The sequence below is a fragment of the Hemitrygon akajei genome, chromosome 12, assembly GCF_048418815.1.
Source record: "Hemitrygon akajei chromosome 12, sHemAka1.3, whole genome shotgun sequence".
In the NCBI taxonomy this organism is placed as follows: Eukaryota; Metazoa; Chordata; class Chondrichthyes; order Myliobatiformes; family Dasyatidae; genus Hemitrygon; species Hemitrygon akajei.
This window is the reverse complement of record NC_133135.1, coordinates 60,838,489-60,865,167: the sequence shown is the minus strand read 5'-3', so window position 1 is coordinate 60,865,167 and position 26,679 is coordinate 60,838,489. Positions and strand designations below refer to the sequence as shown.

The 26,679-nt window shown below is 39.2% G+C and overlaps 1 protein-coding gene across 2 annotated transcripts in view; it reads left to right on the top strand.

The window, feature by feature from the left end:
* The window catches only part of pde4dip (phosphodiesterase 4D interacting protein), a 422,313-nt gene that overhangs the window by 182,901 nt on the left and 212,733 nt on the right, over positions 1-26,679 (top strand). Inside the window, exons 4-5 of one of the 2 annotated variants that reach the window (XM_073063246.1) lie at positions 12,316-12,426; positions 22,981-23,057. In XM_073063246.1, the coding sequence (XP_072919347.1) occupies positions 12,316-12,426; positions 22,981-23,057 (188 nt within the window). Of the gene's footprint in view, positions 1-12,123; positions 12,427-22,980; positions 23,058-26,679 lie in introns of those variants that run through there. The other variant, XM_073063248.1, reaches the window with a different exon arrangement.

Sequence of the window (26,679 nt, the reverse complement as noted above, 5' to 3'; positions counted from 1 at the left end):
AGCCAGCATGGTTTCCTTCAGGGAGCATCCTGCCTGACGAACCTGTTGGAATTCTTTGAGGAGATTACAAGTAGGATAGCTAAAGGGGATGCAGTGAATGTTGCATATTTGAACTTTCAGCTTTGACAAGGTGCCACACATGAGGCTGCTTATCAAGTTAAGAACCCATGGTATACAGGAGAGTTACTAACATGGTTAGAGCATTGGCTGATTGGTAGGATCAGTGAGTGGGAATAAAAAGATACTTTTCTGGTTGGCTGCCAGTGACCAGTGATGTTACGCAGGGGTCGGTGTTGGGGCCACTTCTTTTTATGCTGTATATAAATGATCTAGATGATGGAATAGATGGCTTTGTTGCCAAGTTTGCAGATGATATGAAGATTGGTGGAGGGGCAGGTAGTGTTGAGGAAACAGGTAGGGTGTAGAAGGACTTAGACAGATTAGCAGAATGGGCAAGAAGGTGCCAAATTAAGTACAATGTTGGAAAATGCATGGTCATGCACTTTGGTAGTAGAAATAAATGTGCGGACAATTATCTAAGCGGGGTAAAAATCCAGGGATCTGAGACTCAGAGGGACTTGGGAGTCCTTGTGCAGAACATCCTAATGGTTAACTTGCAGGTTGAGTCTGTGGTGAGGAAAGCAAATGCCATGTTAGCATCAAGTTCAAGAGGTCTAGAATACAAGAGCAGGGATGTGATGCTGAGGCTTTATAAGGCACAGGTGAGGCCTCACCTTGAGTATTGTGATCAGTTTTGGGCCCCTCATCTTAGAAAAGATGTGCTGGCATTGTTGGGGGTCCAGAGAAGATTCACAAAGATGATTCCAGGAATGAAAGGGTTATCATACAAGGAACGTTTGATGGCTCTGGGTCTGTACTCACTGGAATTCAGAAGGATGGGGGGATCTTAGTGAAACCTTTCGAATGTTGAAAGGCCTAGACAGAGTAGATGTGGAAAGGATGCTTCCCATGTGGGAAAGTCTAGGACAAGAGGGCATAGCCTCAGGGGTGTCCTTTCAAAACAGAGATGCGGAGAAATTTATTTAGCCAAAGGGTGGTGAATTTGTGGAATTTGTTGCCACCTGTAACTGGAGGCCAAGTCATTGGGTGTACTTAAGGCAGAGATGGATAGGTTCTTGATTGGCCATGGCATCTAAGGTTACGGGGAGAAGGCTGGGAACTTGGGTTAAGGAAGAGAAAAAGGAAAGGATCAGCCATGATTGAATGGTGGAACAGATTCGATGGGCCAGATGGCCTAATTCTGCTGCTACGTCTTATGGTCTTATGATTTTCTGCACTTGCCTTTATGGACTAAATAGCAAAGACTTATTCCTATTTCTCAAAGCTGAGGTGCTGCCATACACCAGCTTCTACAACAGCTTGCTATTTTCATTCTGCCAGCTTTTATATCTGGATTGATGTATGTAAGGTTAACTAAATCATTGAAGCATCCTATTATTAACTGCATCTTTGTAAATATTAATTTATCTCTTTAATAGGTCAGACTCAGCAATATCTCCATGCACATATCTCTAGTACTACCAGAAGGTGTATCAGGAATCTATCTACTTCTGTCTTAAAATATTCAAGGACTCAGCTTCTATTGCCCTTTGAGGAAAAAGATACTAAGAGTGTTCTGAGGAGAAAAAATATATTGCTTCATCTTTATTTTAAATGGGTGACTCTCTAGGTCTAGATTCTCCCGTGTGACACATTGTCATATTTATCAAGGATGATTTAATTCCTAACACTAGTATGCAACATGTCAACAAAATAGAGCGTGAAACTGGCAGGTAAGTATGATACATATGTGAATGTAACCTGATGTAATGCAGGAATGTTTTGAGGAATAAAATAACATTAAGAACAGGATTTGAGAACTAAACATTGATTTAATAATAAATGGATGATAGTGAAAGTATCCCAGTGTTGTCATCATTTGTATGCAAATTATATAATTTGTGGTTACATTCAGCAAGCTTTAATTTCAATCCTATAATTTGGAAATAGTTACCATTTATTCTATTTGAATATATTTGAAAATGTGTTGTACATACTGTCTATTCAAATATATTATTGTTTTTTAAATAGTCTAACTTAATTTTTATAGTTTTTTGACAATGGATTTGAAATGAAATATGTTTATAAATGGGATCTGTACTAAATGTTGAACATGAAGGTAAAGTTCATTTAATAAATTATTATTAGGGGTTGCTGCATTCTGTGTTTCATGGGGCTGTGGTTCACTCAAGCCACATTGGATATGGTGGTCCAGCCTGAGGGGTTCTCAATCTACTGGATGGATCGATATGCAAAACTTTTGGGGAAGGCAAGAGATGTGGGTTTGCATTTCATGATTAACTCTTCATGGTGCTCAGACATAGCGGTTTTGTCGCACTCTTGTTCTCCTGACCTGAAACACCTAATGATTAAGTGTTGTCTATTCTAATTGCAAAGAGAGTTCTCCATGATCCTGACAACAGTTTACATACCGCCAAAAGCCAACGCTAAGCAAACACTCAAGGTATTGAGTGTCGTGATTGGCAAGCATGAAACATCCTACCCCAAAGTCTTTCACATCATTGTTGGGGGCTTCAATCAGGTTTGTTTGAAGAAATCTCTGCCCAATTGTGATGGAGAGCACTCTGTAAACACAGTCCTTGCACAAGCGCATTCACTCACACTCAAACATTTCCTTGTTCTGCTGTCAGTGTACGCACTTCAATGTTTTCCCTGATATATTCTCATAAGTAACCCACTGTTTTCTCTCTGCATTGCTACATATATTCGGAGTCAGACACCAAGGATTAGTTTAATTTTATTCTTTGGACTTAGCTGTAAGTGTGCGATTGTGTTGAGTGTTATGTTATTTCATATGGATCACAACGGATGTGTCTGGTGTAAAACTGAAAATGGAACTAGACACAGGGGCAGCTTTGGCTATCATTTCAGAGGCTGACTACAACAGACTTTTCAAATCTACCAATAGAAAAGACCTCAGTGATGCCAAAGACTTATACAGGCAAAAGTGTGTCTCTGAATGTCAAACTGAAAGTAAATGTGACATTTGGAGGCCAAACACAGCAGTTAAGAGTTTTATTTCCTGAAAAGTGGAGGGCCAGCACTTTTCAGATGTGAATGGTTGAGAAAAATCCAACCAGACTGGCACCCAATCAAGGCTCTCAATGTGTCATCAACAGGTATCTGCAGCCCAAATGATGACATGAACCAGAGGCTGTAACAGCTGCTTAATGCTAATGAGAAAAAGTTTGAGAAGAGTATCAGTAAACTCAAAGGCATATAGGACAGAATTGAATTGAATGAAGCAGCAACACCCCCAAGATTCCATAAAGCACATCAATTGCCTTATGCACTACGTCTTAAAATGGATGCTGACCTTCAGAGCTTGCAGACATCTGGAATTCCAAGGCTGAGTGGAGCAGTTGGGCACACCCACTGTCCGGGGATCAAGAAAGAGAAGGCTGGAGCCATTTGTATGTGTGGTGATTTCAAAGTGTGCATCAACCCAGTGCTGTGTACTATGTGATTTACCCGCCATGAATAGAAGACATTTTTGCATCTTTGGCAGGCAGGGAGAGATTTTCAAAGATTGACTTGTCACAAGCCTATCTGGAAATGGAGATTGAGGAGTTAAGGAGGAAGTTCTCACAATCAACACACATAAGGGACTATTCCAGTAAAATTGACTTGTCTTTGGTGTCTTATCAGCTCCAGAAATTTAGCAAAGAGCAATGGACCAAGTGCTCCAAGATATCTCAGGAACACAATGTTACCTTGATGACATCGTTGTGACTGGCAAGAATGATGAAGAGCACCTCCAGAATCTTGGTAAAGTGCCTATCAGACTGAGTGAGTATCGTCTGCGTGCAGAGAGAGGGAGGAGAAATTCCATATTGTGGACATGTCATTGACAAGCATGGCCTACATAAGTCACAAGAGAGGAGTGAAGCAGTGCTACAGGCACCCAAACTGGAAAATGTGTCACAACTCAGGTCATACTTGGGCCTTGTAAATTACTACCACTAGTTTGTCCCAGACATTGCTACAGTGCTGCATCCATTGAATGCACTGTTGCAGACAGGAACCAAGTGGGAATGCTCAGAAAGACGTGAAAGAGCATTCAAGGAAGCAAAGAGACTAATGAACTGCTCACCTATTATGATCCGTCTCTGACCATCAGACTGGTGTGCGATGTATCCCTTTATGGCATTGGAGCCGTTTTGTCATCCACCATGTAAGATGGATCTGAATGTCTGATTACAGGCTATCAAGAAGGCAAATAGAATGTTGACCTTCATTGCTAGAGGGATTGAATTTAAGAGCAGGGGGGTAATGCTGTAACTGTACAGGGTACTGGTGAACCACACATGCAGAGGAGGTACATCAGGTTGCTTCCAGAGATGAGGGGGTTAGACTATAAGGAGAGATTGAGTCGCCTGGAACTGTATTCGCCAGAATTCAGAAGAGAAGAAACATATAAAATTATGAAAGGGATAGATAAGATAGAGGCAGGAAAGTTGTTTCCACTGGTAAGTGAGACTAGAATTAGGGGACATAGCCTCAGGGTTCGGGAGAGTAGATTTAGGATGGAGATGAGGAGGAACTGCTTTTCCCAGAGAATGGTGAATCGGTGGAATTCCCTGCCCAATGAAGCAGTGGAGGTTTCCTCAGTAAGTATATTTAAGACAAGCTTGGATAGATTTTTGCATAGTAGTGGAGTTAAGGGTTATGGGGAAAAGGCAGGCAGATGGAGATGAGTCCATGGCCAATCAACCATGATTTTATTGAATTGCAGAGCAGGCTCTATGGGCCAGAAGACCTACTCCTGCTCCTATTTCTTATGTTCTTGTTTTCTTATGTAACTTTGATTTTTGATGTACCTAATAAGCACCCTTGCACTAACCACCCAAGTGGCTCCAGCCATTTTTTTCTTTGGTCATAATCCACGTATCTAACACCAATTATCATCAACATATCACCAGCAGCACTAGGAATCCCAACACACTTGATTACTGTTATTCTACAATTAGGAATACAGTACCTACCATTTGATCCCTAGACCACATTTTGAGAAATCTGGCTGTTCTGCTCCTGTCTGCATACAGGCAGAGGCTAAAGAGCAAGGCTTCAAAGGTAATGACAAAAAAGAGTGGAATGTAGGAGACAGAGGTGTGGCTATAGGAATGCTTCGAGTCAGTAGACTAGGCCATGTTCAAGGACTCATCAGAGGATCTGCACAAGTATGCCACAGTTGTCATGGACTTTATAAAGAAAGTTGTAGATGAGTATGCTCCCACAAAATCATTCAGAGTCTTCCCCAACCAGAAATCCTAGATGAACAAAGAGTTCTGTAATCTGCTGAAGGCTCAGTCAGTGGCATTCAGGTCTAGCGATTAAGTGAAATGCAAGAGGTCCAGCTGCCATCTCCAGAAAGCCATCTCACTTGTGAAGTGGCAGTTCCGGACCAAACTTCAATCACTTCTCGGTAGCTGTGGCAGGGCTTGAATACCATCACCGCCTACAAAGTGAAACAAAATGACATAGGTGACAGCAAGGTTTCACTCTCAGATGAGCTCAATGCCTTTTATGCCCAATTTGACCGTCAAAACATGCAGGCGCCTTCACTAAGGCTCACGCCCTCAGATGATCCTGTGACTTCAGTCTCTTGAGACCAACATGAAAGCATCCTTCAGGAGGGTGAACATACGGAAAGCATCTGACCCAGATGAGTACCTGGTCGAGTACTGAGAACCTGTGCTATTTAACTGGCTGGGTTGTTCACTGATCTCTTTAACATCTCGCTTCGGCAGTCTACTTCATGCAGACTTCAATTATACCAGTGCCCAAGAAGACCATGGTACCATGCCTCAATGACTATCCTTCAGTAGCGCTTACTTCTACTGTGATGAAGTGCTTTGAGGCTGGTGATGAAGCATATCACTCCGACCTGAGGAGTGACTTGGATCTGCTCCAATTTGCCTACCATCACAACAGGTCAATATCAGATGCCAATTCATTTGCTCTTCATTCAGCACTGGACAGTGAAGATGCATATATCAGGATGATCTTTATCAACTTCAGCTCAGCATTCAATACTATCATATTCTCAAAACAAATCAATAAGATCCAAGACCTAGTCCTCAATACCTCTCTGTGCAATTGGATCTTTAATTTCCTCACTTGAAGACCCCAGTTAGTTCAGATTGGCAACAACATCTCCCCTACAAACGTCAGCAGCACAGGTGCACCATAAGGTTGTGTGCTTATTCCCCTGCTCTACTCACCATATATTGTGGTCTTGAGGCCAAGTAAAGTTCCAATGCCATATTTAAATTTGCTACTAACACAACTGTTGTTGGCTGAATCAAAGGTGGTGACAAATCAGCAAATAGGAAGGAGATTGCATATTTGGCTGAATGGTGCCAGAACGAAAGCTCTCACTCAATGTCAGCAAAGAGCTAATTGTTGGCTACAGGAGGAAGAAACAAGAGGTCCATGAGCCAATCTTCATCAGGGGATCAGAGGTGGAGAGAGACTGTAGCTTTAAATTCATCAGTGTTATTATTTCAGATGATCTGACCTGGGTCCAGCATGTAACTGCCATTACAAAGAGGGCAGCACCTCTACTTTCAGAATCAGAATCAGATTTATTATCACCGGCATGTGTCATGAAATTTGTTAACTTAGCAGCAGCAGTTCAATGCAATACATAACATAGAAGAAGAAAAAAAGTAATAAAATGGTAATAATAAGTAAGTAAATCAATTACAGTATACGTATATTGAATAGATTAAAAATCATGCAAAAACCAGAAATAATATACACATAAAAAGTGAGGTAGTGTTCACGGGTCAATGTCCATTTAGGAATCAATGGCAGAGGGGAAGAGCTGTACCTGAATCGCTGAGTGTGTGCCTTCAGGCTTCTGTATCTCCTACCTGATGGTAACAGTGAGAAAAGGTCATGCCCTGGGTGCTGGCCGTCCTTAATAATGGAAGCTGCCTTTCTGAGACATAGTTCCTTGAAGATATCCTGGGTACTTTGTAGGCTAGTACCCAAGATGGAGCCGACTAATTTTACAACCCTCTGCAGCTTCTTTCGGTCCTGTGCAGTTGCTCTCCCACTCCCCCATACCAGACAGTGATGCAGGCTGTCAGAATGCTCTCCACGGTACATCTTTCGAAGTTTTTGAGTGTATTTTTTGACATGCCAAACCTCTTTAAACTCCAAATGAAGTATAGTCGCTGTCTTGCCTTCTTTATAACTGCGTCGATATGTTGGGACAAGGTTAGATCCTCAGAGATTTTGACACCTAGGAATTTGAAACTGCTCACTCTCCACTTCTGATCCATCTATGAGGATTGGTATGTGTTCCTTTGTCTTACCCTTCCTGAAGTCCACAATCAGCTTTCGTCTTACTGACGTTGAGTGCAAGGCTGCGACACCACTCCACTAGTTGACACATCTCGCTCCTATATGCCCTCTGGTCACCACCTGAGGTTCTACCAACTTTACTTACAGATGTTACTGATTGTAACTATGACTCTATTACTATCTCTGATCATGCACCTTTGAAGCTATCCATTAAGACAACAGATTCATCTTCAAGTGTTATATCATGGCGGTTCAACTCTACTCTACTTCAGGATCCAGACTTACTCAACTTTATTAAACAACAAATTAATTTGTTTTTTTTCAATGAACTCTGCAGAACAGATTTCTAGTGGAATATTATGGGACACTTTTAAAGCATTTATCTGTGGACAAATTATTTCATACTCTGCTGGAGTCAGAAAACGAAGTAACACTGAAATACTTATGTTCGTTGATAAAATTAAAGAAATCGATAAGATTTACTGTGACTCCTAGTAAAGAGCTTTATAAAAAGAGTTGAATTTCAAATGGAGCACAGTTTGCTATTGTCCTCTTTGATTGAAAATCAATTAATTAAATCTAGGACTCAGTTTTATATACATGGGGACAAATCTGGTAAATTATTGGCTAATCAATTGAAAACTGCTTCAGTTAAACGGCAGATCGTTAAGATCCGCAAACAGGATGGTACTTTGACAATTGATCATAAAGAGATAAATAAAGCCTTTCAAGAATTTTATAACTTTATATCAATTAGAATTTTCTGATGATTCTTCTATAATGGATGAATTTTTAAGGAATCTGAGTATCCCGAAATTAACAGCTGAGGATTGTGTATTATTAGATGCACCCATTACGGAAACTGAAATAAAAGAGGCTATTTTTTCCAGAGAATTCAGGTAAAGCCCCTGGTCCGGATGATTATACTGTGGAATTCTTTAAATCCTTTTCCTCTATACTCGCTCCTTGGTTATGTAAAATTTTTAAGGACGCATTAACTGTAGGTAAATTACCACAATCCTTTTATGATGCCTCCATCTCTCTAATTCTTAAAAATGATAAAGACCCTATTGAATTTGCATCGTACCGGCCTATATCTTTGCTGAATGTGGATTCCAAGATTTTTACCAAAATTTTGGCCACTAACTGGAAAATATACTATCTCAAATCATTTCGGATGACCCAACTGGATTTATTAAAAATTGTTATTCATCTTTCAACATTAGAAAATTAATTAATATAGCTTATAATCCTTCATGTAGAATCATAGAATGTGTTATTTCCTTAGATGCTGAGAAAGCGTTTGATAGAGTTGAATGGCCATATTTATTTAATACGCTTCAGAATTTTAACTTCAGCCCGACACTTATATCATGGATTAAATTAATATATTACAAGCCTTTGGCTTCGGTTCTTACCAATAATCAAAGATCTCCCTTTTTTCAGCTGTTTCATGGCATGAGGTATAGCTGTCCTTTAAGTCCTTTACTATTTGACATCGCTTTGGAACCCTTAGCCATTGCCATTCGTGACTCACTTAACATTTTTGGTATTGCCCGTGGGGAAGGGACATATAAGCTATCACTATATGCTGATGATTTGTTATTATATATCTCTGATCCTGAGAGATCTATTCCTGTTATTTTATCTTTGCTTGCTCAGTTTAGTAGTTTTTCTGACTACAAACTGAATTTTAATAAGAGTGAATTATTCCCATTAAATATGCAAGTTCCAATCTATAAACATCTACCATTTAAAGTAGTTACAGATAACTTCACTTATTTGGGTATTAAAATTACCAAGAAAGATAAGGATTTATTTAAAGTTAATTTTTTACCTTTAATTGACCAAATTAAGCAACTCATTACTAGATGGTCCCCATTATCTCTGTCATTGGTTGGTTGAATCAATGCTATTAAGATGATGGTTTTACCTAAATTTTTATACTTATTTCAAGCATTACCAATTTTTATTCCTAAATTTTTCTTTGATATTATTGACTCCAAAATATACTCGTATGTATGGCAGAATAAAAATCCTAGATCATGTTAAAAATACTTACAGAAGCCTGAGAAGGAAGGTGGTTTAGCTTTGCCAAACCTAAGATTTTATTACTGGGCAGTTAACATCCGATATTTAATATTTTGGACACAGGAATCGGTGACAATACAAAGCTCACAATGGGTAAATTTGGAGTGTAAATCTGTACAAGGCTTTTCATTATTCTCTATTTTAGGATATTCGCTTCCCTTTGCTCTTTCCAAACTGAATAAACAAATGACTAACCCTATAGTTAAATATACATTACGAATATGGTTCCAATTCCCTAAAATTTTTGGTTTGAATAAGTTCATCTTATCAAGTTCTATTATATCTAACTTTCTTTTTCAACCTCTCATATGGACCAAGCCTTTGTGTTATGGAAAACGAGGGGTATAACATGTTTTTGTGATTTATCCTCAGATAATTGTTTTATGTCTTTTGAACAGCTTCCAATAAATATAATTTTGTCCAGAGACCATTTTTTTAGATACTTACAAATTAGAAATTTATTGAATATTATGTTACAGTCCTTTCTGAATTCATGCCCAATTGATATTACGGAAAAATTTCTAGGTTTAAATCCTTATCAGAAGGATCTAGTAGCCATCATTTATAATATGATCATGAAAATACAACCAGGGATGTCAGATAAAATTAAGAATGAATGAGAAAAAGAACTTCAATGTCCCTTACATACAGAGCAATGGGAGAAAATTACAGTTGGTTAACTCTTCTTCTATTTGTGCCAAACATGCCCTAATACAATTTAAGGTAGTACATAGGGCTCATATGTCCAAAGACAAACTTGCTCGATTTTACGCTCATGTTAATCCAATCCGTGACAGATGCCATTCTGAAGTAGCCTCATTGACTCACATGTTTTGGTCTTGCCCCTGCTTGCAAAAATACTGGAAAGATATTTTTAATATCATTTCAACAGTTTTGAGTATTAACTTGCAACCTCATCCTATTACCGCAATTTTTGGCTTACCAATGGTGGATAACAGTTGTTTATCCCCCTCAACTTGGCAGATAATCGCACTTGCCACACTAATGGCTAGAAGATCTATTCTACTGAACTGGAAAGAAATTAATCCCCCATCTACATTTCAGTGGTTTTCCCAAACTGTTTCTTGTTTGAGTTTAGAAAAAATTAGAAGTGTCATTTTTGACCCTTCAGTCAAATTTGAAGAAACCTGGAGACCATTTGTTCAATATTTTCATGAGTTAAACTGACCTTTCATGAACCTTTTCTTATCACCTTTAGTTATTTGGATAGAGGTGCGGAGTTATTGACACTACTGTGTATACTTGATATGATACAACAGCCCATGTCGGTTAGGTTAGGTTTTTTTTCTAGGGTTTTTTTTTCCATTTTTCCATTTTTTTGTAACACACTATGAGTTTGGGAGGTTGTTATATTTGGGTCATTAACTGTTTGTATTTGTACTTTAGCCTTATTAATTATGTACTCTCAAGCTCTCTGTACTTACCGTTTCTCTTATGTTTGTTTGAAAATTAATAAAAAGATTTAAAAAGGAAGAGGTTCTACCAACAATGGTTGTATCATCAGCAAATTTATAGATGGGATTTTAGCTATGCCTAGTCACACAGTCATGGGTATAGAGAGAGTAAAGCAGAGGGCTAAGCACCCACCCCTGAGGTGCACTAGTGTTGATCGTCAGCGAGGAGGAGATGTTATCACCAATCCGCACAGATTGTGGTCTTCTGGTTAGGAAGTCGAGGATCCAATTGCAGAGGGAGGTACAGAGGCCCAGGTTCTGTAACTTCTCAATCAGGAATCTAAGAAGTTTGTGCAGATTCAGCATATTATCTAAAGTTTTAACAGACTTCTATAGATGCGCATTGGGGAATATATTGACTGGATGCATCATTGCCTGGTCTGGAAACACCAATCCATTGTACAGGAAAGTCCACTAAAAGTAGTAGATACAGCCCAGTCCATCACAGGTAAAGCCCTCCCCACCACTGAGGAGCGTTGTCACAGGAAAGCAGAATCCATTATCAAGGATTCCCACCATTCACGCCATGACCTCTTCTTGCTGCTGCCATCAGGAAGAAGGTACAGGAGCCTCAGCACCCACACCACCAGGTTCAGGTACAGTCAGAACCAGAAGGGATAGCTTCACTCACCCCAACACTGAACTGATTCCATGACCTACAGACTCGCTCTAATGGACTCTACAACTCATATTCTCGATATTCATGGTTGATTTATTCTTATTATTATTTCATTTTTGTGTTTGCAGTTTGATGCCATTTGCAACTTGGCTGTTTGTCTGTTCCTGTCGTGTGCGATAGTTCATTGTGTTTCTTTCCATTTACTATGAGTGCCTGTAAGAAAATTCATCTCAGAGTAACATATAGTGCCATAATAAATTTACTTTGAACTTTAAAATTTATTTATTGGAATTGTTTAATCCCAAAATATGCTCAGCAATTGTTGAGGCAATCTGTTCAACCTGTATACAGTACTGCTGAGAGTGAAGAAGAAGTCTAGCAGGCACCCACCAATATGTAAGTAATAAGGTGTTGTGAAGCTAGTAGAGTTTCTCACTAGCAATGAGATCAATTTACATCACTTGTGCCACTTGTCATGCAGCATGCTGGTCTGTTCAAGATTCCTAACATTCCTCTTTGAGATAAAAAAAGACTTTCAGCTTCACCGTACCCGTACACGAGCTGTGATGGCACACTAACTGTGTGTTAAGTTGGTCTCTACAACTTTGACGATGATTCAATGGTTTTACCTCTAACAGATGATTTTGAAATGTTACTGCACTGAGTGAGGTGGGGGGGCTTTTGCCCCCTGCTGAGTCACCTGCCATGTCTAACGATTATCGTACTCTTTCCCAGCATCTAAATGACTTAAAGAAAGAAAATTTCAGCCTCAAGCTCCGGATCTATTTCCTGGAGGAGAGAATACAGCAAAAATATGATGACAGCAATGAGGATATCTACAAAAGGGTAAGAGACTTTCCTGCTTGTACTGTTTTGACGAAATATTGAAAATAAATTCTCTGCAAAATCTCAAAAATACAATAGTTCTTACCTAATACGTTGAAAAATGAACAAGCATGCTGGAGAGATACAAATGTTTATGTTCACCCCTTTATTAATTTCCGCGTATCAACTGCTCTACCACAAAAACATAAGACACTCCGTACCTTTATCCAGGGTAAGTTAGTCATAACTAATATGCAACGTATTGGGCAAATACAATGTGAAGATTACAGAGAAATTTGTGAAGCTCTCTACCTAAAGTAGTACGTGAAAGTTTAGGAGAGTAAAAGCAGAAAATAAAATTAAGAGGATTTAAAAGTCATTGTTATATCAATGAATTATTAATGCTGAAAGGTATACCCACACCAGGCTATGATACAGTTCCAATCTGACAATAAATTTGTTTTAAATTGTAATTAGCTCTCCCAGCAAACTGCAATTCCATCCCTACAGTTTGAAGATAATTGTCAAAATATAGTGCATGACCTCAATTATCTGCAATAACCTTCTATGAATTAGGATAGATATTTACATAAAATAACCAGGAATCAATGCAGGGGTTTTAATTATTTTTTTAACCCCCCTCTTGGTCATTAATCAAAAGGAAAGTGTTCTTACCTGGATGCCTGCACCTGGTTGAATTTTATATCAAGCTTAATTCATACCTGATAGAATTTAAGATTTTAATTCCTGACATGTTCATATCTGGAAGAAATTTTTATTTTGCTGTATTTGAATTCTCAGCACATTTTAAGAATATCTCAGTTCGGAAAATAAAATTGTCTCTATTTGTACATCTTGACAACTTGATTAGATATTGTTATTAACAATCATTAGCATAGAAATACATTTGATTAATTTTAATCTTGTCTACAGAAACTGACAATGAATGGGTGAACAAATAGATATCTACCCAGTCAAAGGCAAACTGAAAAGGGATTGCACTAATGCCACATAGACCAGGGGGAACATTTAAAGATTTGGTCAAATAAGTGGACTTTCAATGGTTGTTTAATGGCGAAAGGGCATTTTGTAGGGATTTAGGAAGGAACTCTCGATTAGTTCTATCAGAATCACAGTTTTTGTCACTGACATTAATTGTGAAATGTGCTATGTTGTGGCAATAGTATAGTGCAAGAAAAACAAATTATTGTAAGTTAAAATATATATTAAAAAGTGCAACTGAAGCGTAGCAAAGTAGTGTTCATGGTCATGTACCGTTGAGAAATCTGATGGTGGAGGGAAAGAAGCTGTTGCTAAAATGTCGAGTGTAGGTGTTCAAACTCCTGTACCTCCTCCCTGATGGTAGTAATGAGAAGTGGGCATGTCCCAGATGGTGAGGGTCCTGCCTTCTTGAGGAACCACTCTTTGAAGATGTCCTCGATGTTGGGGAGGGTTATGCCCGTGATGGAGTTGATTGAGTCTGCAATCTTATGAAGCCTCTTATGACCCTGTGCCTTGGTGTCTCCCTACCAGGCAGTGATGCAACCACTCAGAATGCTCTCCACCATCCATCTGTACATCTAGAAATTTGCTAGAGTCTTTGGTGACATGCCTGAAACTCCTCAAGCTGCTAATGAAGTAAAGCCACTGGTGTGCCTTCATTGTGATTACATCAATATGATGTGCCTGAAGTATTTACGCCCTGGAATTTGAAATTGCTCTCCCTTTCCACTGCTGACCCTTGAGTGAGGATTGGTGCGTGTTCTTCCGATTTTCCCCTTCCTGAAGTCTGCATTTACCAAATGAGCCAATTCGTAGAGGATTGAAGACATCTTTTAAAAGCTGCAGAAATAATGTGTAATAAGAGAGGGTCAACAACAGAGATCTGTAACTACTCAAAAAGCATTTTGTCGATTGTCATTAACAAAGTAAAGAAAGCTCTTAATAACATAAATTTTCAGAAGCATTTTAGCTACAAGTAAGGAAGAGGTTTAAGGAGTAAATTCCAAGTTCATGTTCTATATATTTTACGTCATAAAGGATGAAAAGAATAAGCAGGGAAAACATCACATTTATTCTTCCTTATTTACAGTGTAGCTTAGGGAATCTTATTTTTCTGAATGTATTAGACAGAGGCTTGTTATAAATATAATACTTTTCATGACTATGAGAGATTTTTAAATCTAGAATCAATTTTTATGTTGAGTTCAGCTATTCACAATTTTTAAGTGGTCTGGTGACCAGTATTAGTTTACTGTTGTTGGTGTAATCATTTAACAGCTAGCTAGTTAACTTACATGTTTCATATGCATTTGTGCAATTCTCAGTGTTGTTGAAGTGGGCAAACATGTAATCACTTGCTAAGATGCAGATTGTACCAAATTCATTACAATCTGTGGAAATTTCAGAGGCATTTTAATGTTGTGAGTAGGTGAGCAGTTAAAATGGGCTGTGCTAATTAATGTCTGCAGCTACTAACTGTAGGACTCATAATGATTGATTTTAGCCTACTGTAAAAGACTCCCTAGCCTACTGTAAAACCACCCAACTAAAACCAACAGGATATAATTAGCATGTTCAAATTAGGGATTCAATCCATTGCTGTCAACATTTTAACATCCATGAGCAGGCTGAAGCATCTGTGGAAGAAAACCTGATAAAGAGAACCTGGTAAATGATTTGCTTTTCTTACAAGGGTGGAACCCTATTCTGCTTTCTGCTTTTCCTACTATACAATTCCCTGCAAAAAAAATCATTTTTGAGACCCCTCTCTCGTACTTTTCCCCAACCCATTTCTGCCACTGCCTATCTAGACTGGGCAGAAAGTGTAAAAAGAAGCAAAGTATTGTTTCACATTAAACAAGGAAAAGGTTAACAATAGGGCAATATATTAAGTGCTGAGGATGGAGGGTAGGGTGTGTTGAAGGAAAGCTACAATATTTACACTGTCTTATAAATCCACTGTCATATTAGAAGGAGTCATAAAGTTGTCACACCTGCTTTTGATATATTATTTTAATTTGTCATTTCATCTGTTAATGTTGTAAGCAAACAATTCATATTTTGTTAGAAATATTTCAAATAAAGGTAAAAGTCCATTACAATTTATTTTTCAAAATTGTGCCCTGAATGATGTGAAACCAGGTGGTGTATTTTTATGGGGTATAAATCAAACACTATGTCCATCTTCCTCACCATTATTTTTAGAGGAAAGTGAATGAGTTCTAGGATGGATGTTAACACATGTGATGTATAGGCATGCTGGGTAGCTAGGTCGGTGAGTGTTTGAACTATATTTGTCCCAGATTTACACACTGGCACAATGTTTTAATGAGAAGTTAAACCAAGGTTCTACCTGTATTCTGGATGCCTGTAAATAAAGGAAGCAAACATAAACAGATTATTGCAACGTGATACCTCTGTTATCTTCTTATACTTACAGGTTGAATGCCTTCCTTCAACGTCATTATGAGGTTCATGTCTGCTCCAAGGGAAGCAATCCCATGAGGACAATTCACCTTTTCCCTGTTTCCCTCTCGCATTGCAACTTATTTCTTTCACGCATACCAATCAACTCTCCCTTGATTCTTTTTGCTATTAACCTACTCTGAGTTATAATTTAAAGTAGCCAATCTTGAAGAGGTTGGGATATGGGAATATGCAATATGGGAAGAACTCCCCCAATCACCTACCTTCCCTGTTGCCTGGCTTCACCTTTCACCTTCCAGCTTGTACTCTTTACCCTCCCCCACCTTCTTATCCGGCTTCTTCCCACTTCCTTTCTAGTCCTGATGAAGGGTCTCAGCCTGAAACATAGACGCTTTATTCCTTTCCATGGATGCTGCCTGACCTGCTGAGTCCCTCCAGCATTTTATGTGTGTCACTTCTACATTAACTTCTCTCTTGATGTGCAGTCGCTGTTACCATATGAGCAGACACGCATGCCGAATCCATATATATTTATATTGTGGTGCCACATTATTCCCAAGGACCATTTAAGCTAAGATATATACGGTGGGTGATTAGACCCCAGAAAGCATTGTGGAACCATTGTACATGTTCAAGATCCCAGATGGCAGCAATGCAGGTGGATAAGGTAGTTAGGACGCTAAAAAGAATACCTGCCTTCATTAGCTGTGGTGTAGAATGTAATAGTAATTGTGATGCAACTATATACAGATAATATAGTAGGGCATAGTTGGAATACTGCATGCAGCTTGGTTACCACAGTATAAGAAGAATGCGATTGCACCTGGTGTAAAACATATTCACTAGAGTGGTAACCAGGGTGGAGCATTTCAGCTATGAGGAAAGGCTGGATAGGCTGGAATAGCAACCCAATTGAGGGATACAGAATTAAGAGGGGAGTAGATAGGGTAAATAGAGAGTGTCATGACCCGAAGATATAGGTTTAATGATTTGGAGACTTAGAAGGGGCTTGAGAGAAAATTTATTTTTCACCCAGAAGGTGGTTGAAATATTTAAGAAGTATTTAGATGAGCATTAGAAAACACTATGGTCTAGAAGGCTTTGAACCAAGACCAGGGAAGTGAATTAGTATAAGTAATTGAGGACTGGCACAGGTGAGCTGATGGCAGATTTTTGTACCTCTATGACAGTCTGCTAATGCTGTGGTAGGTTGAGTATATTTGGAGGCCAGCACCTCGGTGCAAGTAATATGCATGCATCTTTTGAGAAAATTGGCTGGATGGAATAAAAAGCGTATCCTACATAAGTTCTTTTTAGAAGCCTTCAATACTCTTCTTTTACTAGTCTTTAACCTCTTTCCACATCCCCATCTCAACTCTATATTTTCTTTCTGCCCTACTCAGTGCCCCTGTTTATCTTCATCAAGCACTGATAGGCATTTAGGTTACATGAGCAGCGTGATACCATTACCAGTTATTTTTAATGTGCCTGGGTAGTCAATCAGGCAAAGGGTTCTCAAATCACCATCTTCCTCTTCTTTGGGCAGATTTCTGGGTGGTGCATGTGCAGCATGCTCAAATTATGATTAATTGGACGTAACTGTCTAAAATTGTAGTTTATTTTGGATAGACTGCTGTTTAAGACTCTCTTCAGAATTACAGATGAATCTTGTAAACATATGAAAAAATAAGATTTGAAGGGAGAATCATGTTAATTATCAGCTGGATTCATGCTTGAGTATTACTCTGATCCAACAGCCAAGCTGGGAAAAACCAGTTTGGTAAATTTGTATGTCAGCTGTGTTTCTGGAGGTTTTGGTTAGAGTAGAAGAGCTATTTTGAGACGTAGTTTTCACTTGTATTTGAATATTGCACTCTTGTGACAAAAAGGAGGCAAATTGTGTTCTTAATCCACTGCTGCAGTCACCTAAAGCTTGTGTTCTGCATTTTACATAACATATCTTTAAATCAGTCCTGCGGTTCAGCCAGCAGATCACTCCTTAATTTAGTGCTGAGTTGTACTCAGAACCGCTCTAAATCTGATTACCAGTTTCTGCTGAGTTCACTCATCTATGATAGGACTCTGTGTCCTGAATTTGGGAGGAACAAAAATCCTTGTGAGACATCAATTCTCAGTAAAAAAAAACTGTTGACAAAAAGATAAAAATGCCAGGTTAGAGCAACATTGATCATTGGCATTATGTCTTCCACTGCAAGATATCCTATCAACATTTTTATGTCAGGATCAATCAAAATGCGTGACAGTTGTTGCTTTTCACTTACACATCATGGAGCTGGGAGCTATTCAACCTAATAAGTCCATGTAGCTTTACCTTTCTTCTTATTTACCTGTCACTTACTTTCTCTCACAGATGTCCATCTTTGACTTTATCAAAGGTTGCCCTTTGATTTTATTTTTGTCATTAACCTATAATAAGAGGTAACCTGTAGTTGTTACTTAAACTGCATAATGCATGGTTTGGAATGTGGGAACAAATTAGAGCACCCTGAGGAAACCCATACAATTACAGAGAGAAGACTCAAACTGCACAGACAGTACCTGAGGTCTCTAGTGATGACCTTACTAAGGCACTAAAAATAGCAAGCTTCAATAAAATCATATTTCTGTTTAAGGCTGTGATTTTCAAACTGACATGGGAAATGGAAGAGATAAAGACTATGTAGCTAGACCTCGACACTATAAAAGGGGCTAACATCAAAGGAATATCATTAGACATAAGGTATTCCCTCTTCCGCAGCGTATTCCCCGTTGCACACTCCCTAGGTGGATGGTAAATATGACAAATGTGGTAACAGATCTATTACTGACCTGCCACAAAATCTGCCTCAAGTACTTGAGAGCTACCAGCCAATGGGAGTGTTCTGCATCATATTTATCCCAGGTTGAGTTTATTCTTAGAGTTGTTGCTGAGGAGACAACAAATCTAAATATAGAAGCTATTGCTAATGTCAATTCCTGCAACTTATGATGGTTTAATTGTAAAATGTAACTGCATGCTAGTCATTCCTTAGAAATAAATGAAAAGGAGGGTATTAATAAATTCAGGGGTTACATAGGAGCATTGCTTGAATTTAGAGTCTACCTCTAACTTTTAAATACAAAACTGAATTATCCAGTAATTTGATTTTGCTGCTGGAATTATAACAACAACATTAAAAACTCTGGAAAAAAAAGTACAGACACCAGAATTGAAATTAACTGACTTGGAAGAGCAATGCATTTATTTTATATTCTGCATTTAAATGATATTGAACATTACCCTCCCCTATTTCTACTTGCTTGATAGAGAGTTTACATGCGGCATGCTGTCCTAATCTGAAAAGCAGCTGGAACTGGAGAGTGGTGGTTTACACTGCCCAGTATCTTTATTGGACAGTAGCCAGTGGTTTGAATGTCAAAGGCATAAAGCTTTCCCACATGGTTAATGTTAAATATACTGTTTATCTTGATGAGAACATGTTCTAATTAACAAATAAATTCAATTAGTGGTTTCCCTAAAAAGTCATTGAGTCCAGTGAGTGTCCATGTGGATGGTGAATGAATAAAGTGATTAAAACAGGGATGGCAAGGTCAATTTTCAGTAGGTTTGCAAAAGATCTTTAAATCTTTCACATCAGTCAAAGTATAAAGGATTTGTGTTGAGTAATATCAGGGCACCTAAAATTCTGCAGTACCTGAAAGCTGATTTCTGCAGAAAACCCATTGGCCTATGACATGAGAGTGTTTTGGGAGAGGTGTGATCCTTGTGCATCTGGAAAGGAAAATGACAACTGAAAGTACTGCCAAATCATTTACACTAACCTGAAAAATATTTGGTTTATCATCCACAAGTGCTATCACTGGGTGTCAGTTCTGTAGTAATATTTTCAGAGTTCAACAAACTATCAATTTTACACCCCCCCCCCCTTAGTCTCTACATCTGTACTTCATCCTTCATCAGCTCCAGCAGGATCCCACCACCAGCAATGTCTTCCCCTCTTCCCTTCCTTACTGTATTCCCCAGGAATTATTCTCACTGTGATTCTCTAGTCTGCCCCTTCCATCCCACTCACCTCTCCCTGTCCTTTTCTACTTTCCTCTTCAAACATAGAAATGACGCTACACTTGTTCCAAACCCTCCCTCCCTCCCTACCATCGAAGGACCTCAGTAGCTCTTGAAGGTGAGGCAGAAATTCACATGCACTTCCTCCAATCAGATCATCCTCAGGTGAGCTATCTACTGCATCGATGCTTGTACTGGTGGCCTCCTTTACCAGGTGAGACCATGTGTAGACCATTTGGCAGAGCACCTATATTCTGCCTTTAATGGCTACCTTGAGCTTTCATTTGCAGGTCATTTCAACTCCCCTTTCCATGCAAACCTGTCTGTTCTTGGCCTACTGTACTGCCAGTGTAAGGCCAAATACTAACCAGAAGAACAGCAGCTCATATTTTACTTAGATAGCCTAAAGCTCAAATACATGAACAGCAAGTTTTAGAATATCAGGTAATCCAATTCCCATTCCCACTAGTGCTTCCAGGCTCTCTATTACCCCTTTCCATCATGCCCCACCCCTTGTTACCTTGGCTCATCATTCTCCTCCACCCACTGTTCCATCTGCCCATTATCCCACCTACACCTTTCTCTCTACTGCTTGTAATGCCTCTGGTGTTTAGGGCAGCGATGGTGATGTTCAGGGCTTCCTTCCTCATGTCAGTAGCTCGGTTTTCACTGTTGTCAGTCATGCAAGTTATGTGTGGAGACTCAGAAATACCACCACACACAGATGTAGAAGGATTCTCCATTGCTGTTTCCGCAACAATTTTGTTTTACCAGTCAGGGTTGTTGGCCTTGAGTTGAACCCCTGAACATGGAGGACTGGCTTCTATCCTTTGACCTGTTTGGCATGGGTGACCCTACCAAGAGCCAAAGCACAAAGTCCTGACTCAACCCAACATAGCTCTCCAGGTCATTGAGGCACACAAGTTCCAAACCACAGCAAGGTTGTAGTAGTCTTGGATGACCTATTACTAAGGTTCCACCTATCATCTTCCAGCCTCTGTCTTTACCCTTCCCCCTCTCCTATTTCCCCCTCCACCCCGGCTTCACCTACCTACTTTTTTCTTACGTTTTTATCAATCACACAGAACTATCTATCTCAACACTTTCCTCCACCCCTGCACACGCACCTGGCTCATCTGCACATCATCCCTGCCTCATTTGGTACCACCTATCACCTTCCAGCCTCTGTCTCACCCTCACATTTCTATATACTGGCTATCTTCATTCTACACACTCATTGCTGATAAAAGGTCTTGACCTGAAATGCCATCCCTTTGCCTCCACAGATACTGTTTGACCTGCTAAGTTCTTATAGCAATTTGTCTTTTACTATCATGTTGGGAGTTACAATTTACCAAACTTCACATCATCTTTATTTAATTTCAGTGTAAATTTCCCTGACTATTGATAAAGTTTCCGGTTGTTGAGATGGAAGGCTTGTTTCAGTTCCCAACTTTCAATGATGTTTGAACACTTACTGACAACCCCGTCCCCCCACCACCCACCCACTCCTCTAGCACCACAACTTAATTCCAAAGGGCTGGATGTAAAGATCAGGGTGATGAAAGTGCTCTAGTCATATTCAGAATATGCTTTTCTTGATCAGCACATTATGTAGCTTAATGTTTAAAGCAACAATGAACAAGTGAGACAAAGGGTTTGACTTCAAAAGAGCACTTAGAAAATGCATTGTGTGTAAGCCCTAACACATGGAGAGGAAAGCAAGGGTAAAATTGATGGACCACACAGGCCATCCCTTGATTGAGAATACTTGGTCTATAGACAATCCTAACGTAAGAACACTCTCGCATAATATTATTAGATTTTAAAGTCCTACATATAATGTTGTACATACATACATTTGTTCCTGCAAATCGCAGAACTATTTTACTCTCTTTCTTATCTCCATTCTTTCTTATCAGTTTTATATGCTTATGATGCTATTCATTACAATACTTTTCTGTATATAGTACAATAGTTTTCTGTATATTCTGACATGGACAAAATCAACTTAATGTACCTTTGTAAAAACAGAACCTTACATTACCTGAGGATAGCCTGTATTTGAAATTTCTAAGGGCTTCTCCCAATTGTCCACTCTAACACTAGGAAAACATCAAGGAGAGCTATAACCAATTTCTTCAAACTTGAATCTTGCACCAAAATTAAAGTCAGGAGACCCAAAAGACCCCAAAACACTAAAACTTGGATACTCTGTGATGTTGCCTTTCAAGTGTGATTAAACCAAAGTGTTGTCTGCCCTCTTGAATCCTTTATTTGAAGAAGAGTGTGGGTGTTTGTCCAAAGATAGAATCATAACATTTGTTGCATAGAAGGAGACTCTAAGACCTGCTGCTTTGTGCCTTGTTAAAACAGATGTACAATTTAGGTCCATACTTCAGGTTTTACCCTAAATCTGCAAGTTTTTCTTTGCATTTTTAAATATATTTCTTAAAAGTTCTACTGTATCTAACTTAATTATTTGTTCAAGGAGTGTGTTCAGATGTTGACAATTCCAGTGTAAAGAAATATTATCTCCAGTTCTTGAGTCAATTATTTTAAATTTCAGCTTTGGACAACCAATGAACGAATGTGTTTCTCACTACATCATATATCTTTATTGGCTTTGTAACTTTTGTGCTCCAATGAGAACAATCCATATTTCTGCTATATTTCCACAAACTATAAAACATCTGTGCACAACCTGAAAACTTTCTTTTTCATTAAGGAATTCAATCAAGCATGATTTGCTTCCAACCACTTTGTTTTGATTCTGATTAGCATGTGCTTCTCCAAGTCAGAATTAATTTTGTCTTGGAAATATAATCAGTCACATTTTTCTCACCAAGGTTTATCCCTTAAACAACATGACCAACAATAAATAACCTCAGGATTTATCACTGCTTTTTTGGGACAAATTGACTACCAAATTTACAAAATTACTACAATGTTAATATGTTGAACGTACATACATGGTTGTAAAGCACTTTAGGATACCTTGAGGTCATAAAAGATTTAAGGTAAATGTGAATCCTTTTGTCGTTCTTCAATTATCAAAGCTCATCAAATCATTTACTTTTCAGAACATTGAGCTGAAAGTTGAAGTGGAGAGCCTGAAACGAGAATTGAATGTAAAAGCAGGACAACTTGAGAAAGCCACGTAAGTCACAAATATTGTTTCCACATGATTCATTATGCGTGTCATGAAGTTTGCAGTTACTGAAAAGTAATTCTATCATGATGTCCTCTAGGGTTATATTTGTTTGAACTGGCTACAATACAAATACTTTATTGTCACCAAAAAATTGATACTAGAGCGTACAATCATCACAGTGATATTTGTTTCTGCACTAGCTGCTCCATATGAAAGACTGGAGGAACAAATTGCAATTTTGTTTTCTTTGTTAATAAAAATGCTCCATAGTATACAAGTTAAATACTATCATTGATATGAATAATGAACCTACAGTATGTTACCATGCACCAGGTAACCATCTAAATCTGTCCTTCAGAGACTGTGTGTCCAGAAATTCTAGTGTGCCTCATCAGGTGTATTAGGTTGTTGAAGCAGGGCACGCCAGTAACTCACCATCATGTGGCTGAAAACATACATATATTCTGAGGCCACTGAGCAGGCATTATTACTTTTTGCCATTCACCTGGAGGTGATGGTGGAGAGGAACCCACAGTCACATTACTAATCTATTGACTGGCAGGGGAAGAGAAGGATGATTATTGTGTTTTTAGTGGAGTTCATGGACTCTATGTAAATATGTAAATTATGAAGACCGGGGTGAATCAGAAGGTGTAGGTTTGAAGTTGAAGTTGGATTTGTGGATGGGAAAGAGCTTTGAAGTTCACAAGTGGGAAGGTTAGTGCCGAGTGATTAGTGGATGGGTAGAGGATCTGGGCATACAGCAATTGTCTTGGAACTGCCTTCTTGAAAGGGCCAGCAATATATTTCCAGATTAGATAGTGTGCAAGTTGATGAGAACCTGCAGTTAGTGGTGTTTCCGAACACCCACTGCCCCTTTCCTACTTAGGAATAATGGTCATGGGGTCGGGAGGGACGGTCAAAGTTGCCTGGACAAATAACTACGGTAAATTTTATAGATGATACATACTGCAGCCATTCTATGCCAACAAAAAAAGGATATTAGGACTGGTTCACTAATTAAAATATTTGTTTTATCTGGTTTCTGTCGCTGTTGAAGCTGCAGTCACCCAGACTAGTGGAAAGTAATTCATCCCATTCCTGATTTGTTCTCTAGACATTTGAATGTCTTTCAACAGTGATATTATGTAAATATGGGAGTAATTACATGAAATCTACATTTGGATCTTCAGTATAAAATCACAATGTCTGAGGGAGTACCCAAAAATGTCTTTTTGCACAATACTTAAAAGAAGCATTCAACAGGGAACATTACTTGATCTAAATCTGATGTGGTAACCACATGAGTTGTGTAAGTGCAGCCCATGGTACTTACAACTTCTGGAGTGATGTGTAATGAATAACGCAGAAAAGATTGTTGCCAAATTTCTCTCTGTGGTGACTATATTTTCAGTTGTGGGCACACCAATAAACAAACTAATACATTTCCCCAGGGATAGAAAACCATATAAAGATTGTGAGGTTTCTGAAGTACCACATACCTAAATAGTTTCATTGCACTTTATAATTGCCTTTTCTCTATTTCTCTGAAAGTACCAAAAAAGTTATTGTGGCCCCAGGTCATCCTTCAAACGAACGATAGCAGGTTACATGCCTTCTTTGTAATTGCGTCAATACATTGAGCCTGAGAAAGATTTTCAAAGATGTCGACACCCAAGAAACTGTTCTCCCTTTCCACTGGTGAACCCTCAATGTGTGTTCCCTTGACTTCCCTTCCTGAAGTCCACAATCAGTTCTTTGGTCTTACTAATGTTAAGTGCAAAGCTGTTGTTGTGACACCGCTCAACCAACTGATCTGTCTCACTCTTATATGTTTCCTTATTACCATGTGCGATTCTGCCAACAAGTTGTGTCACTGACAGATTTATAGATGTTGTTTGAGCTGTGCCTAGCCACACAGTTATGGGTGTAGAGAGAGTAGTAACCAGTGAGGGGAAGGTAAACAATAAGCAGATCCAGGTGTGGAGCAGATTGGACGATGGAGTGAAGGATGGAAATAGCAACCGAGGCTGGACAGTGATAGGTGGTGGCAATAGAGGGATGCAGATGGTGGAATCTTGTTGAAAGTGAGAGAATTCAAAAAATGGAGGTTGGGTGAGCAAATGCTACCAGTGGGGAAGGGGACCCAGAGTGAGGGATTGTGTGGGTGATTGTCAGATGGAATAAGAAGAGGATGGGAAAGAAACTTGGTGATAGGGGGGTGTGGAGGGTGGATTTGGAAAGAAGAATATATGTGACAGTGCATGGTTAGATGAGACAGTCAGAGCGGAATATGAGCTGCTGTTCCTTTAGTTTGCATTTGACCTCAACCTGGCAGTGAAGGAAGCCAAGAATAGACAGGCTGGATTGGGAGGGGGGTGGGGAATTAAAATAGGTTGCAACCAGAAGTTCCAGATGGACGTGATGAACAGGTGTTTGGCATTGAGGTTGCCTCATCTGTGTGTGGTCTCACCGATAGAAGAGGGTGCCGTATTGAGAGTAGACAAGGCTGAAGGAGGTACATGTGAATACCTACCTCAGCTGGACTGTTTAGGTCCTTGGATGGTGGTGAAGGAGGAGCTGCAGAGACAAATGTCATACCTCCCACGGTTGTAGGGGAAGTGTCTGGAGAGGGGGAGTGAACTAAGCATTTGTGGTCCCTATGAAAGCAGTCAGGGGTGGGTGGGGAAATACATGCTGTGATCAGATCATGTTTTAGCTGGTGGAAATATCACAGAATGACTTGCTGGATGTGGAGGCTGGTAGAGTGAAAAGTAAGGACCGAGGGAACACTATCCCTGTTCTGTCTAGGGAAGGAGGGGTGAGAGCAGGTATGGAAATGGAAGAGATGTAGGGGAGAGCTCCATTGACCACAGTGAGGAGAAGGACGTTTCCTGAAAAAGGAATGGAATGGAAGGCCTCACCTTGATAACAGATACAGTGGAGATGAGAAAGGAGTGTGAGTGGAGATTCACTCAGAATAGCTGTTGTAGTCTGTGAGTTTGAGGATAATCTGGAGAAAGTCAGTATAAAGAAGCAGGAAATGTTAGATGTCACGAGATGTATAAAGATTGATAAATCTCTAAGACTGGATGAGATCTATCCTAGGTTACTATTGGAAGCAAGAAAGGGATCTTTAAATCTTTGTTAGCCACAGGTAAGATGCCAGAAGACTGGAGGATAGCTAATGTTGTTCCATTATTTGCACGGGACAACTGGTTGCTACAGTAAATCTTACGTCAGTGATAGGGAAATTAGATAGATAGATAGATAGATAGATAGATAGATAGATAGATACTTTATTCATCCCCATGGGGAAATTCAACATTTTTTCCAATGTCCCATACACTTATTGTAGCAAAACTAATTACATACAATACCTAACTCAGTATAAAATATGATATGCATCTAAAATCACCCTCTCAAAAAGCATTAATAAATAGCTTTTTAAAAGTTCTTAAATAGTTTGCTAAAATACATTGAATGGTAACTTAAGCTCAGTCCTAACCCCGGCACTTTAACATATCTTACCCCTGGCGGTTGAATTGTAAAGCCGAATGCATTGGGGAGTAATGATCTCTTCATCCTGTCTGAGGAGCATTGCATCGATAGCAACCTGCCGCTGAAG